We start from the raw sequence: 14,539 nt of genomic DNA on the forward strand, positions 1-14,539 counted from the left end.
TGGAATACTATGCAGCCATAAAAAATGATGAGTTCATGTCCTTTGTAGGGACATGGATGAAACTGGAAAACATCATTGTCAGTAAACTATCGCAAGGACAAAAAACCAAACACTGCATGTTCTCACTTATAGGTGGGAATTGAACAATGAGAACTCATGGACACAGGAAGGGGAACATCTCACTCCGGGGACTGTTGTGGGGTTGGGGGAGGGGGGAGGGACAGCATTAGGAGATATACCTAATGCTAAATGACGAGTTATTGGGTGCAGGAAATCAACATGGCACATGGATACATATGTAACAAACCTGCACATTGTGCACATGTACCCTAAAACCTAAAGTATAATAATAATAAAAAAAAAAAAAAAGGAAAATCATTATGAAAGTCAGCATGATTTTTCAAAACCAGAAACCTCCTTCCTTCTCCCCCCAAAATCAAGCTGGAAGATACAGTTAAGAGCAAGTAAAAATGTTAATTAAAGCGATTCCTTGAGTTATTTACCCTGAAATGGATGGGAAAGATACATTGTATCTGAACCTCAGTCTGGGAATCAGATAGGCTGAGTAGGAGAGTATAGAGAGTTAAGGATCCCCAGAGCCATCGTGAGGTTCTCTAGGAGTCTGACAGTGCCCATCTCCTGGATCTTAGTGTGAGGGAGAACCTTATAGTGATGAGAACCACTTTTTTTGTTTTGTGTTTTATTGAAACACCAGTAAAAGTCATAAAAACTAAACAGAGCAGAAAGTGTATATAGTGAGAAGTATCTTTCCTGTACTGTACCTCTAGAGGCTTGTCTGTAGAGGCAGTCATAGAAAGTTTGAGAACTGTTTTTATGGGGATAAAGAAGCCCAGGGGAAGTCAGTCTTTCAGAAGTTATCCAGGCTGAAACTCAGGACCAATTCATTACTTTTTGGATATTCTTTTACTCCTAGTGTACTTTCTTATCTCTTCTGCTCACATTAATAGAATGGAACACTTGGCCTTAGGGAAGGATGCGTAAAGAAGTGTATTTCCTCTCTATTGTTCTCTATTGTTAAAGAAAGCAAAAGGTACCTACTTCCAACCCTTTAGTGCTGCTATGAATCTAACGTTTTTGGCATGAAAGGAGAAACTACAGATGCCCTTGGTTTGAATTAGAACTTTACCAATTACTGGCTGTTTGGCCTCTCTGTGCCTCATCTGTAAGTTGAGGCATGGATGCATAAAAGTGTTTCAAAAGCTTCCTAGCACAAAGATAGTAATTACTTTTTTTTTTCTTTTTCTATTTTGAGACAAGGTCTGTCTCTTTTGCCCAGGCCAGAGTACAGTGGCAGGAACACTGCAGCCTTGACCTCCCGGGTTCTAGTGATCCTCCTAGCACAGCCTCCCAAATGTAGCTGGGACTATAGGCACGCACCACTATGCGGGACTAATTTTCGTATTTTTTGCAGAGACAGGGGTTTGCCATGTTGCCCAGGCTGGTCTTGAACTCCTGAGCTCAGGCGATCTTCCTGCCTTGACCTCTCAAAATGCTAGGATTACAGGCATGAGCCACTGCACCTGGTTGATAGTAATTACTTAGTACGTGTTAGTTATTAGTTTATCATGAATTTTCTTTTTTCCTTTCAGTGAAGCCTGGTGTTCGGTACAGAGAATTGGGAAACATTATCCAGAAGCATGCCCAAGCAAATGGATTTTCAGTTGTTCGAAGCTATTGTGGGCATGGAATCCACAAGCTTTTTCATACAGCTCCCAATGTACCCCACTATGCCAGTAAGTACTATCCAGAGACTTGGTATAAGCTCACCATTTATTCAACAAATACTTATTTATACATTTAACAGTACCTACTATTTTGTATTCACTAGAGTAATCTCTTAGCTATAATAGATAGATTCCCAAAATGTGTATTTGCTGAAACACAGTGCAGGTTCGTATCTTACTCACATGATAGTCCAAGGCAGGTGTGTTTGGTCACTGTGGGGGCAGGGCAGTTACTATGTGACACAGGCTGTGTCATCTTCGACCCATGGCTTTCAAAGTCACTTTGGGAGTTGCCCTCCTGGTCAGTAGATAGTGGAGATGTTGGGGGTTGAAGCTTGGAGGGGTATACTTGGGAGTTTTTAACAGTCAGCTGGAATTGGCATAAATCAAATTTATTTTCCATTGGCAGGAATTCAGTCACATGGCTGCATCTAAATGCAAGGGAGATGGGAAAACGTAATCTAATTGTGTGTTATGGAAGAAAAGTAATCTTATTTTGGCAAACAATCAACAGTCTGCCACAGGCCTAGCTATTACTGTTCTGATTCCTTAGGTGAAGTCAGTTCATCTTGCTTGGTTTGAGTGCTTAATGTGTGTCAGATCCTGTAATATTTATTCATATAAATAGGGGAATAAACAAAGTACCTTTCCTTAGGTTGAGTGCCGTATGAGACAATAACAAAGAAAGTGTAAGATAGATAATGTCTTACAGAAACATTTTCTGTAGAGAGAGAAGAACATATACAGGAATGAATCTGTTATTTAGTGTCAGAAATGAAAGCTATCCACAGTTGACCTAGGAAGGAACTTAGCACATATATATTGAGCCACTGCTAGATAAACACTTTCATCTCCTTGTGCTTAATTTTTTTCATCTGTACAATAGTAGGGAATGGTACTTACTGTAGAATTGTTATGAGGATTAAGTGAGATGATACATGGAAAGCACTTAGAACTCTGCATGAAAACAGTACACGAAAGCATTTAATGTTAATGTTTACAATGACAGTAATATGCATTATCTCATTTGATCATCGCAACTCTATGGATAACTTCTTAGCCCAATTTTTTTTTTTTTTTTTTTTTTTTAACGGATTGCTTTACCAGCTGATCAGTGCGATCACTCACTGCAGCTCCCCCCCCCCCCCCCCCCCCCCTACTCCCCCCCCCCCCCGCTAATTTTTTTTTTTAAACGTTCACCTTCTCGATCCCCCTGATCACCCCCTCGCCCCAGCTGGATCACACCCCCCCCTTAGCCCAATTTTTTTAAAGCAACTCTGTGCTTACAGAGGTAATTGGCTTGCTCAAGGTCACACAGACTAGTAATTAAATGCCAGACTAGCATTGATACCTGGGTTCTGTCTTGCTTTCTGGAGTCAGTCTTTTCTCCCATACTTCATGCTGACGAGTAAGGATTGAAGAAATTTGGTGCTGGGTGCGGTGGGTGGGAGAACTAAAGAGTGGTTGAGGTTTTGGTTGGGTGGAGAGGAGAAAAAGCTTTCCAGTTGGTGGGTGAACATGGGTGCTTCAAATAGAGATGAACAGAGAAAATAGAAGGTTGGCTGAGTTATATGTTAAGGACTAACAGCAGGCAGTCCAGGTGTGCCAAATGCCAGACTGAAGAAATTTGACTTGTATGTCGGCATCTTCAGAAATATTTTTGAGCAGAAGAATGGCATAATGAAGCTGATATTTTGAGAAGGCTAATTTGGCAGTGGTGACTAAGATGGATTGCAGGTGGGAGTTCTGAAGATAGTTGGCCTGATGGGCAGTTGTTGCTATAGTTCAGGTGTGAGGTGGTAAAATCCTGGACATGGATAGTTGTGAAGAGAAAGTGAAATGAGTGAGCAACCTTTCTAAAGGAGAAGCTGGAGCAGTCATTCAGAGCAGGGGTCCCCAACCCCTGGGCCGCAGACAGGTACCAATCCATGGCCTGTTAGGAGCTGGGCTGCACAGCATGAGGGGAGCGGCAAGCAAGCGAGCTTTACCACCTGAGCTCCGCCTCCTGTCAGATCAGCAGTGGCATTAGATTCTCATAGGAGTTTGAACCCTGTTGTGAACTGTGCATGTGAGGGATCTAGGTTGTGCACTCCGTATGAGAATCTAATGCCTGATGATCTGAGGTGGAACAGTTTCATCCTGAAACCATCCCCCCAAGGCTCGTACCCTCAAAATCCTCCTGGTCTGTGGAAAAAATCTATTCTACAAAATCGGTCCCTAGTGCAAAATAGGTTGGGGACTGCTGGTTTAGAGCACAGCATCTAATGTGTGTCAATAAATGGTTATTAGCAGACCACCTAATTCTTTTTATTTAAAATGTGAATCATGCTTGAAATAAAAGCTAGCAACAGAAAATAGGTAACTGACTTCATTCCTTCCTGTTATACCCTGTAATCATCTGAATATGCATTCCCTTTCACAGAATGGAAGTAGCTATTCTAGTTACAGTGGGGTGTGTGTATGTAAGAGTATGTGCAGGGGAGGGAATGAAAACCGTTCCCTTACTTGCAGAAGCAATAAAATTTGAGTTTAGATATGGATTTGAGTGAGAGGGAAAGAGAGAGACTGAAGACAATAATATTTATGGGAGAAGGGGATTTTGGTCAGTGGTTATAGTGTCAGCAAAATATGTTGCCACTGTTATACAGAAGATGTCATGTGAGTTTCCTATTAAAGCATTTGATTAGACATAAGAAACAATTATGAAAAGAGGAACAAGGACCCAGGTGTACTTTATTTTATATAGTTTTTTTGAGACAGGATCTCGCTGTGTCACCTAGGCTAAAGTGTAGTGGTGCAGTCACGGCTCACTGGAGCCTTGACCTCCGAGAGCTCAAGCAGTCCTCCTACCTCAGCCTCCTGAGTAGCTGTTACTTCAGGTGTGGGCCACCATCCCTGGCTAATTTTTATATTTTTGTAGAGACAGGGTTTCTCCATGTTGCCCAGGCTGATATCAAACTCCTGGGCTCAAGCAGTCTGCTCACCTCAGGCTCCCAAGGAGCTGGGGTTACAGGCGTGAGCTACCACACCCAGCCTTATATATTATGTTTATGAAGAGTCACATTTATATAAAACAAAATATGCTATGATCACTGCAGGGAAGTATTAAACTATTGAGGGATTTTTTTTTGTATAGCAGAGATATCTTTTGAAATGTAAATCTCTGCTTTAATTTGTAACTCTATATTCCTAGCCCATATGAGGGAAGAACCAGGAAACTGTTGTATAACATTCCTCCACTCCTTCTATGTAGGAGAAATCCTTGTTAGGTGAGAGTTTATTTGCTTCTATGTTTGAATCAATGGGTGGGAAGTAATGATGATAATACTCTACATTTAAACTGTACAGGCATACCTCAGAGATAACTGTTTGGTTCCAGACCCTTGCAATATAGTAAATGTCGCAATAAAGCAAGTCATACAGATTTTTTGGTTTCCCAGTGCAGTGCACAAAAAGTTATGTTTATACAGTAGTCTCCTGTGTGTGTAGTCTAACAATGCACAAACCTTTATTTAAAAATACTCTATTGCTAAAAAATGCTAACAGTCATCTGAGTCTTCAGTGAGTTGTAATCCTCTTGCTGGTGAAAGTTCTTCTCTTGATGTTGATGGCTACTGACTGATCAGGGTGGTGGTTGCTGAAGGCTGGGGTTTGTATTACATTCTCACATTGTTAGAAATTCCTGGTCGAATTCCTGTTAGAACCTGGGAAATTTATAAAGAAAAGAGGCTTAATTGGCTCACGGTTCTGTAGGCTATACAAGCATGGCAGCATCAGCTTCTGGAGAGGCCTCAGGGAACTTACAATCATGCGGAAGGCAAAGAGTGTCTCACATGGTGGGAGCAGGAGCAAGAGAGAGAGTGCATGGGAGGAGAAACAACCAGATCTCATGACAACTCATTCACTGTGCAGTACCAAGGGAGGTGGTGCTAAACCATTCATGAGAACTCTGCCCCCATGATCCAGTCACTTTCGACAAGGCCTCTCCTCCAACACTGGGAATTACATTTCAACATAAGATTTGGGTGGGAACACAGATCCAAACCATATCAGGGTTGTCGTGGCAACTTCTTGAAATAAGACAACAAAGTTTGTCACATTGACTGACTCTTCCTTTCACGAAGGATTTTTCTGTAGCTTGTGATGCTCTTTGATAGCATTTTATCCACAGAACTTCTTTCTTCTTCTTCTTTTTTTTTTTAATTATACTTTAGGTTTTAGGGTACATGTGCACAATGTGCAGGTTTGTTACATATGTATCCATGTGCCATGTTGATTTCCTGCACCCAATAACTCGTCATTTAGCATTAGGTATATCTCCTAATGCTGTCCCTCCCCCCTCCCCCAACCCCACAACAGTCCCCGGAGTGAGATGTTCCCCTTCCTGTGTCCATGAGTTCTCATTGTTCAATTCCCACCTATGAGTGAGAACATGCGGTGTTTGGTTTTTTTGTCCTTGCGATAGTTTACTGACAATGATGTTTTCCAGTTTCATCCATGTCCCTACAAAGGACATGAACTCATCATTTTTTAAGGCTGCATAGTATTCCATGGTGTATATGTGCCACATTTTCTTAATCCAGTCTATCGTTGTTGGACATTTGGGTTGGTTCCAACTCTTTGCTATTGTGAATAGTGCCGCAATAAACATACGTGTGCATGTGTCTTTATAGCAGCGTGATTTATAGTCCTTTGGGTATATACCCAGTAATGGGATGGCTGGGTCAAATGTTATTTCTAGTTCTAGATCCCTGAGGAATCGCCACACTGACTTCCACAATGGCTGAACTAGTTTACAGTCCCACCAACAGTGTAAAAGTGTTCCTATTTCTCCACATCCCCTCCAGCACCTGTTGTTTCCTGCTTTTTTAATGATGGCCATTCTAACTGGTGTGAGATGGTATCTCACTGTGGTTTTGATTTGCATTTCTCTGATGGCCAGTGATGATGAGCATTTCTTCATGTGTTTTTTGGCTGCATAAATGTCTTCTTTTGAGAAGTGTCTGTTCATGTCCTTTGCCCACTTTTTGATGGGGTTGTTTGTTTTTTTCTTGTAAATTTGTTTGAGTTCATTGTAGATTCTGGATATTAGCCCTTTGTCAGATGAGTAGGTTGCAAAAATTTTCTCCCATTCTGTAGGTTGCCTGTTCACTCTGATGGTAGTTTCTTTTGCTGTGCAGAAGCTCTTTAGTTTAATTAGATCCCATTTGTCAAATTTGGCTTTTGTTGCCATTGCTTTTGGTGTTTTAGACATGAAGTCATTGCCCACGCCTATGTCCTGAATGGTATTGCCTAGGTTTTCTTGTAGGATTTTAATGGTTTTAGGTCTAACATTGAAGTCTTTAATCCATCTTGAATTAATTTTTGTATAAGGTGTAAGGAAGGGATCCAGTTTCAGCTTTCTACATATGGCTAGCCAGTTTTCCCAGCACCATTTATTAAATAGGGAATCCTTTCCCCATTTCTTGTTTTTGTCAGGTTTGTCAAAGATCAGATAGTTGTAGATATGCGGCATCATTTCTGAGGGCTCTGTTCTGTTCCATTGATCTATGTCTCTGTTGTGGTACCAGTACCATGCTGTTTTGGTTACTGTAGCCTTGTAGTATAGTTTGAAGTCAGGTAGCGTGATGCCTCCAGCCTTGTTCCTTTGGCTTAGGATTGACTTGGTGATGCAGGCTCTTTTTTGGTTCCATATGAACTTTAAAGTAGTTTTTTCCAATTCTGTGAAGAAAGTCATTGGTAGCTTGATGGGGATTGCATTGAATCTATAAATTACCTTGGGCAGTATGGCCATTTTCACGATATTGATTCTTCCAACCCATGAGCATGGAATGTTCTTCCATTTGTTTGTATCCTCTTTTATTTCCTTGAGCGGTGGTTTGTAGTTCTCCTTGAAGAGGTCCTTCACATCCCTTGTAAGTTGGATTCCTAGGTATTTTATTCTCTTTGAAGCAATTGGGAATGGGAGTTCACTCATGATTTGGCTCTCTGTTTGTCTGTGATTGGTGTACAAGAATGCTTGTGATTTTTGTACATTGATTTTGTATCCTGAGACTTTGCTGAAGTTACTAATCAGCTTAAGGAGATTTTGGGCTGAGACAGTGGGGTTTTCTAGATATACAATCATGTCATCTGCAGACAGGGACAATTTGACTTCCTCTTTTCCTAATTGAATACCCTTTATTTCCTTCTCCTGCCTGATTGCTCTGGCCAGAACTTCCAGCACTATGTTGAATAGGAAATAGAGACACAAAAAACCCTTCAAAAAATTAATGAATCCAGGAGCTGGTTTTTTGAAAAGATCAACAAAATTGATAGACCGCTAGCAAGACTAATAAAGAAGAAAAGAGAGAAGAATCAAATAGATGCAATAAAAAATGAAAAAGGGGATATCACCACTGATCCCACAGAAATACAGTCTACCATCAGAGAATACTACAAACACCTCTATGCAAATAAACTAGAAAATCTAGAAGAAATGGATAAATTCCTCGACAAATACACCCTCCCAAGACTAAATCAGGAAGAAGTTGAATCTCTGAATAGACCAATAACAGGTTCTGAAATTATGGCAATAATCAATAGCTTACCAACCAAAAAGAGTCCAGGACCTGATGGATTCACAGCCGAATTCTACCAGAGGTACAAGGAGGAACTGGTACCATTCCTTCTGAAACTATTCCAATCGATAGAAAAAGAGGGAATCCTTCCTAACACATTTTATGAAGCCAGCATCGTCCTGATACCAAAGCCTGGCGGAGACATAACCAAAAAAGAGAATTTCAGACCAATATCCTTGATGAACACTGATGCAAAAATCCTCAATAAAATACTGGCAAACCGAATCCAGCAGCACATCAAAAAGCTTACACACCATGATCAAGTGGGCTTCATCCCTGGGATGCAAGGCTGGTTCAACATACCCAAATCAATAAATGTAATCCAGCATATAAACAGAACCAAAGACAAAAACCACATGATGATCTCAATAGATGCAGAAAAGGCCTTTGACAAAATTCAACAACCCTTCATGCTAAAAACTCTCAATAAATTAGGTATTGATGGGATGTATCTCAAAATAATAAGAGCTATCTACGACAAACCCACCGCCAATATCATACTGAATGGGCAAAAACTGGAAGCATTCCCTCTGAAAACTGGCACAAGACAGGGATGCCCTCTCTCACCGCTCCTATTCAACATAGAACTTCTTTCAAAATTGGAGTCAGTTCTCTCAAACCATGCTCCTGTTTTATCAACTAAGTTTATGTAATATTCCAAATCTTTTGTTGTCATCTCAGCATCTTCACTATGGATAGATTCCATCTCAAGAAACCACTTCCTTTGTTTATCCATAAGAAGCAGCTACTCAAGTGTTCAAGTTTCATCATGAGATTGCAGCAATCCACTCACATCCTCAGGCTCCATTACTAATTCTAGTTCTCTTGCTCTTTCCACCACATCTGCAGTTACTTGCTCCACTAAGTTTCAAACCCCTCATAGTCATCCAAAAGGGTTGAAATCACTTTCTGCCCAACTCATGTTAATACTGATATTTGACTTCCTGTCATGCATCACACAATTTCCTCCCATGAATCACAATTTTTTGGTTTTGTTTTTGCTTGTTTTGAGACAGGGTCTCACTCTGGTTGCCCAGGCTGGAGTGCAGTGGCACGATCTCAGCTCACTGCAGTCTCTACCTCCTGGGCTCAGGTGATTCCTCCACCTCAGCCTCCTGAGTAATTGGGATTACAGGCACGTACCACCATGCCCGGCTATTTTTTTTGTATTTTTAGTAGAAATGGGATTTTACTGTGTTGCCCAGGCTGGTCTTGAACTTCTGGAGTCATACATTCCACCTGCCTCGGCCTCCCAGAGTGCTGGGATTACAGGTGTGTGCCACCGCGCCCAGCCTACAAGTGTTTTTAATGACATCCAGAATGGTGAATCCTTTCAAGAAGATTTTTCAGTTTACTTTTGTCCAGATTCATCAGAGAAATCACTATCTGCGGCAGCCTTAGAAAATGTATTTCTTAAATAATAAGACTTGAAAGTCAAAATTCCTTTTTGATCCATGAGGTACAGAATAGATGCCATGTTAGCAGGCATGAAACCAACGTTCATCTCCTTGTACATCTCTTGTTAGAGCTCTTGGGCGACCAGGTGCATTGTCAGTGAGCAGTAATATTTTGAAAGGAATCTTTTTCTCTGAGCAGTAGGTTTCAGCATTAATATTAATTATATTAACTATATATTATATATTAATTATATATTAATATTATTAAAATATTCAGTAAACCATGCTATAAATTGAGGTGCTGTCATCCAGGCTTTGTTGTTCTGTTTCTAGAGCACAGGCAGAGTAGATTTCGCTTCATTCTTAAGGAATCTTAAGGAATGGTAGATGAGCATTGGCTTCAACTTAAAGTCACAAGCTGCTGGATCCCCTAACAAAGTCACCTGTTATTTGAAGCCAGTTATTGACTTCTCCTCTCTAGTTAGAAAGTCCTAGGTGGCATTTTCTTCCATTAAAAGGCTGTTTTGGTTGGCATTTTTGTTAGTATAGCCACCTTCATCAATTATCTTAGCTATATCGTCTGGCAACGTTGCTGCAGTTTCTACATCAGCACTTGCCGCTTCACCGTGCACTTTTATGTAATGGAGATGGATTCTTTAAACCTCATGAACCAACCTCTGCTAGCTTTCAACTTTTCTTCTGCAGCTTTGTCACCTCTCTCAGCCTTCATAGAATTGAAGAGAGTTAGTGCCTTGCTCTGGATTGGGCTTTGGCTTAAGGGAATGTTGTCGGTTGTGTGATCTTCTATCCAGACCATTCAAACGTCCTCCATAACAGCAGTAAGACTGTTTTACTTTCTTTGCATTTGTGGGTTCAGTGAAGTAGCACTTTCAGTTTCCTTCAAGGACTTTCCCTCTGCATTCACAACGTGGCTAACTCTTTGGCACAAGAGGCCTAGCTTTTGGCCTATCTAGGCTATTGACATGCCTTCTCATTAAGTTTAATCATTTCTAGCTTTTGATTCAAAGTGAGAGACATGTGACTCTTCCTTTCAGTTAAACACTTAGAGGCCATTGTAGGGCTATTAAGTGGCCTAATTTCAGTATTGTGTTTCAGGGAATAGGGAGGCCTGAGGAGGGGGAGAGAGAAGTGGGGCAGGCTGATGGAGCCTTCAGAACACACACAAACATTTGTTTGCTGTCTTTACATGGGCACAGTTTGTGGTGCTCCAAAACAATTAAAATTTTAACATCAAAGATCATTGATCACAGATCACTATAACTGATATAATAATAATGAACATGTTTGAAAGATTGTGAAAATTACCAAATTGTGACATAGAGACATGAAGTGAACATGTACTATTGGAAAAATGACATTGTTAGACTTGCTCAGTGCAGGGTTGCCACAAATCTTCAGTTTATTTAAAAAAAAAAAAAAAAAAAAAGCAGCACCTGGTCAGATGTGGTGGCTCATACGTGTAATTCCAGCACCTTGGGAGGCTGAAGCAGGCGGATCACTTGAGGTCAGGAGTTCTAGACCGGCCTGGCCAAAATGTTGAAACCACGCTTCTACTAAAAATACAAAAATTAGCCGGCCATGGTGCGTGCACCTGTAGTCCCTAGCTACTCAGGAGCCTGAGGTGGGAGGATCACTTGAACCTGGAAGGTGGAGGTTGCAGTGAGCCGAGATCGTGCCACTGCACTCCAGCCTGGACAACAGAGCAAGAGTCCATCTCAAAAAAAAAAAAAAAAAAAAAAAAAAGAGAGAGAAAGAAGGAAGGAAGCAGTATCTGTGAAGCATAATATAGTGAAGTGCAATAAAACAAGGTATGCCTGCATATTACAGTCATTCTGATCTATAGATCAGGTACAAATTTTTTAAAAAGTGCCTAACAGTGTCCATGATAGTATAGTCACTCAGATAATGTGTATTTGTTGAGTGAGATATGTTGGGAAACTGAAACTTTAATCAGTGTAAAAATTATTGAGAGATATGTTACGTGTTGTTTTAGTCTTTGAAATCCAAAGGGCTTTTGCACTGATAGCCTCAGTTCTGATTAGTCACTTTTCAAGTACTTTCTAGCTATGCGTGGCCAATGCTGCTGTATTGGACAGCAGAGTTCGAGATTCTTTCGTCCTTTTTACTTTCTGTGACACCACACTGACATTCTTGACGTTTTCTTTTTGGTTTCTCCAAGGAAATATAGACCAATTCTGTATATGTATTAAGCATGTCATTTTGAAAGTTTATGAATTTAGAAATTAAAAGTCAAATGTTTGTTTCTTTTCTTCCTTTTTTTTAATGACCTTAGGATTTTGTAACAGTTTAGAAGCTCCAGATTTGAAATCTGCAGTAAGTGTATTTTGGCAATACCTAAGATAGTGGAAAGCAGCACGATAGCTATTCATCAGGAAAGTTATGCAGGAATATAAACGTGTAGGGGAGATTAGACCATTCCTGGAAAGAGGAGAGTTTAGTTGAGTCAGCCTCAAAGGGCGGGCAAATTTGCCATTCATAACAAAGTTGCAGATCAGAACCACCTCACAGAGGAACCCTGAAAAGCTGATGTATTAGCCATCTGGTGGTCAGGTTGAGCATTGCAGTCATTCACTTAGCTGACACCCTTATTAGGTTTTGTTTAACTTGGAATTTAAATTAGTTCTCCATTTTTGTCTAAAAAAGCCTATTCCTAGTTTTAACATTTTTGGCATTTTTGAGGGGTATGGCAGGTCTGGTCACTGTAATTTATTGTTGTATTTCTCATGATGATCCCGAAAAAAACTTATATTAGTGAACTTGGACAAAGAAGCCAAAAAGTGTTTGGAGAGAGAAATGGAGTTTGCTTTTTTGCTTTCAATTAAAAAATAATAGTCTCCTTAGTTGTTTGTTTTTTATTTTTTTTATTTTTTTTTTTGTTTGTTTGTTTTTGAGACGGAGTCTTGCTCTGTCGCCCAGGCTGGAGTGCATGGCACGATCTCGGCTCACTGCAAGCTCCGCCTCCCGAGTTCACGCCATTCTCCTGCCTCAGCCTCCTGAGTAGCTGGGACTGCAGGCGCCTGTCACCACGCCCGGCTAATTTTTTGTATTTTTAGTAGAGACGGGGTTTCACCATGTTAGCCAGGATGGTCTTGATCTCCTGACCTCGCGATCCACCCACCTCTGCCTCCCAAAGTGCTGAGATTACAGGTGAGAGCCACTGCTCCTGGCCTTGTTTTTATTTTTGAGAGAGTCTCGCTCAATTGCCCAGGCTGGAGTGCAGTGGCGCAATTGACCTTGGCTCGCTTCACCCTCTCTCTTGGTTCCAGTGATTCCCTGCTTCAGCCTCTTGAGTAGCTGGGATTTCAGGTGCATGCCACCACACCTGGCTAATTTTTGTATTTTTAGTAGAGACAGGGTTTCGCCATGTTGGCCAGGCTGGTCTCAAACTCCTGACCTGCCTCAGGTGATCCACCTGCCTCGACTTCCCCAAAGTGCTGGGATTATAGGCATGAGCCACTGCGCCCGGCTTATTTTTTAAAAAGTAGGTTAATGGGCATAGACTTTGTTCTTTGAAGATGAGAAAAAGACAACAGCTAATGAAACGTTATGAAAATCATGTAGTTTCTATGGGCTGTGCCCCTGGGTACAAACACATACTTACCCCCAAAGCGGTGGGAAATTCCTGGCATAATCTGAAACATCTGTCATTCTCCTTTAAACTTCTCTACCCGGATAAGTAGTGGAACTCTTGGTTCTGTGATTGCAATTCTAATCATGAGGTAATAGAAATCAAGGCACTTTTCTTTTATTCTTTATTTGCCACTTTCCTTTTTATAGAAGTGATACTCATATTTGAAATACAGCCTACAAATACCTCTGTTTTCCTAGAGAACACATAAGCATAATGAAATGTGCCTAGGACAATACGTGTACCATATTAGATGGCTGCCAGTATAATACCTGTTTGTTGAACTTTAAGAAAGGGAATCAGGGTAATTAATTTAACAATCACTGTTGGGAATTTGAGTTGTGTACTCTTTCTAGTTAGCTGTTCAACAGTACACTGTTGGTTTTGCTACCTTTTGAGATTTTTTTTTTCTTTAATTTCAGAAAATAAAGCAGTTGGAGTGATGAAGTCGGGCCATGTATTTACAATTGAGCCAATGATTTGTGAAGGTGAGAAAAAAGGATGCCATGATATTTTTCAATTAAATTTATATGTATTTTAGGTTATTCATCATGTCAGTGGTCTTTTCTACCTGCTTGCTTTTTGCTTCCTACTCACTCCCGGTCCCATCTCAAACTTGATTCAGTATCGTGGAGAACTGAAAATTGTGAGGGTTGGCAAGAACGACATGGTTTCTGCGTGGTAGTCTCCTGTCAGGAGATGCTGAAATGCTTGAATTCTGGTCCCTTTTCATAAAGATCATGTCAGAGGGTGCATTGTAATAATGAGGTGCCCAGGTCAAGTCTGTGTGGACGTTCTTGCTTGATGTAGGAGAGGGAAGAGGAGGGAACAGAGCAGAGCATTTGACGAGCCACCCAGTTTGAGGCAGACATAATTATATGATTTAATTCTTCACAATGTATAAGGTAGGTGTTGTCCCCATTATAGAAATGAGGAAACTGGTCCTTGAAGAGGGTGAGTAGCTTGCCTGTAACTTAGCTTGTTACCTGGCAGAATTTGTCAGACTCAGCTCATGAGCTGTTCTGACCCTTCATGGTCTGCACTCATGTCATCACGTGGCATCATATAGCTATTGTGGGGAAAGCACACCAAAGACACACTTGGCTC

At 40.8% G+C, this 14,539-nt stretch overlaps 1 protein-coding gene across 3 annotated transcripts in view; it reads left to right on the forward strand.

The window, feature by feature from the left end:
* Nucleotides 1-14,539, forward strand: part of METAP1 (methionyl aminopeptidase 1) — a 71,504-nt gene that overhangs the window by 52,614 nt on the left and 4,351 nt on the right. For all 3 annotated transcript variants that reach the window (XM_030819161.1, XM_003257512.4, XM_003257513.4), the window contains 2 exons: nt 1,611-1,754; nt 13,855-13,920. In XM_030819161.1, coding sequence (XP_030675021.1) covers nt 1,611-1,754; nt 13,855-13,920 — 210 coding nt within the window. The remainder of the gene's footprint in view (nt 1-1,610; nt 1,755-13,854; nt 13,921-14,539) is intronic.

This window comes from Nomascus leucogenys, chromosome 9 (genome assembly GCF_006542625.1).
Source record: "Nomascus leucogenys isolate Asia chromosome 9, Asia_NLE_v1, whole genome shotgun sequence".
Taxonomy (NCBI): Eukaryota; Metazoa; Chordata; class Mammalia; order Primates; family Hylobatidae; genus Nomascus; species Nomascus leucogenys.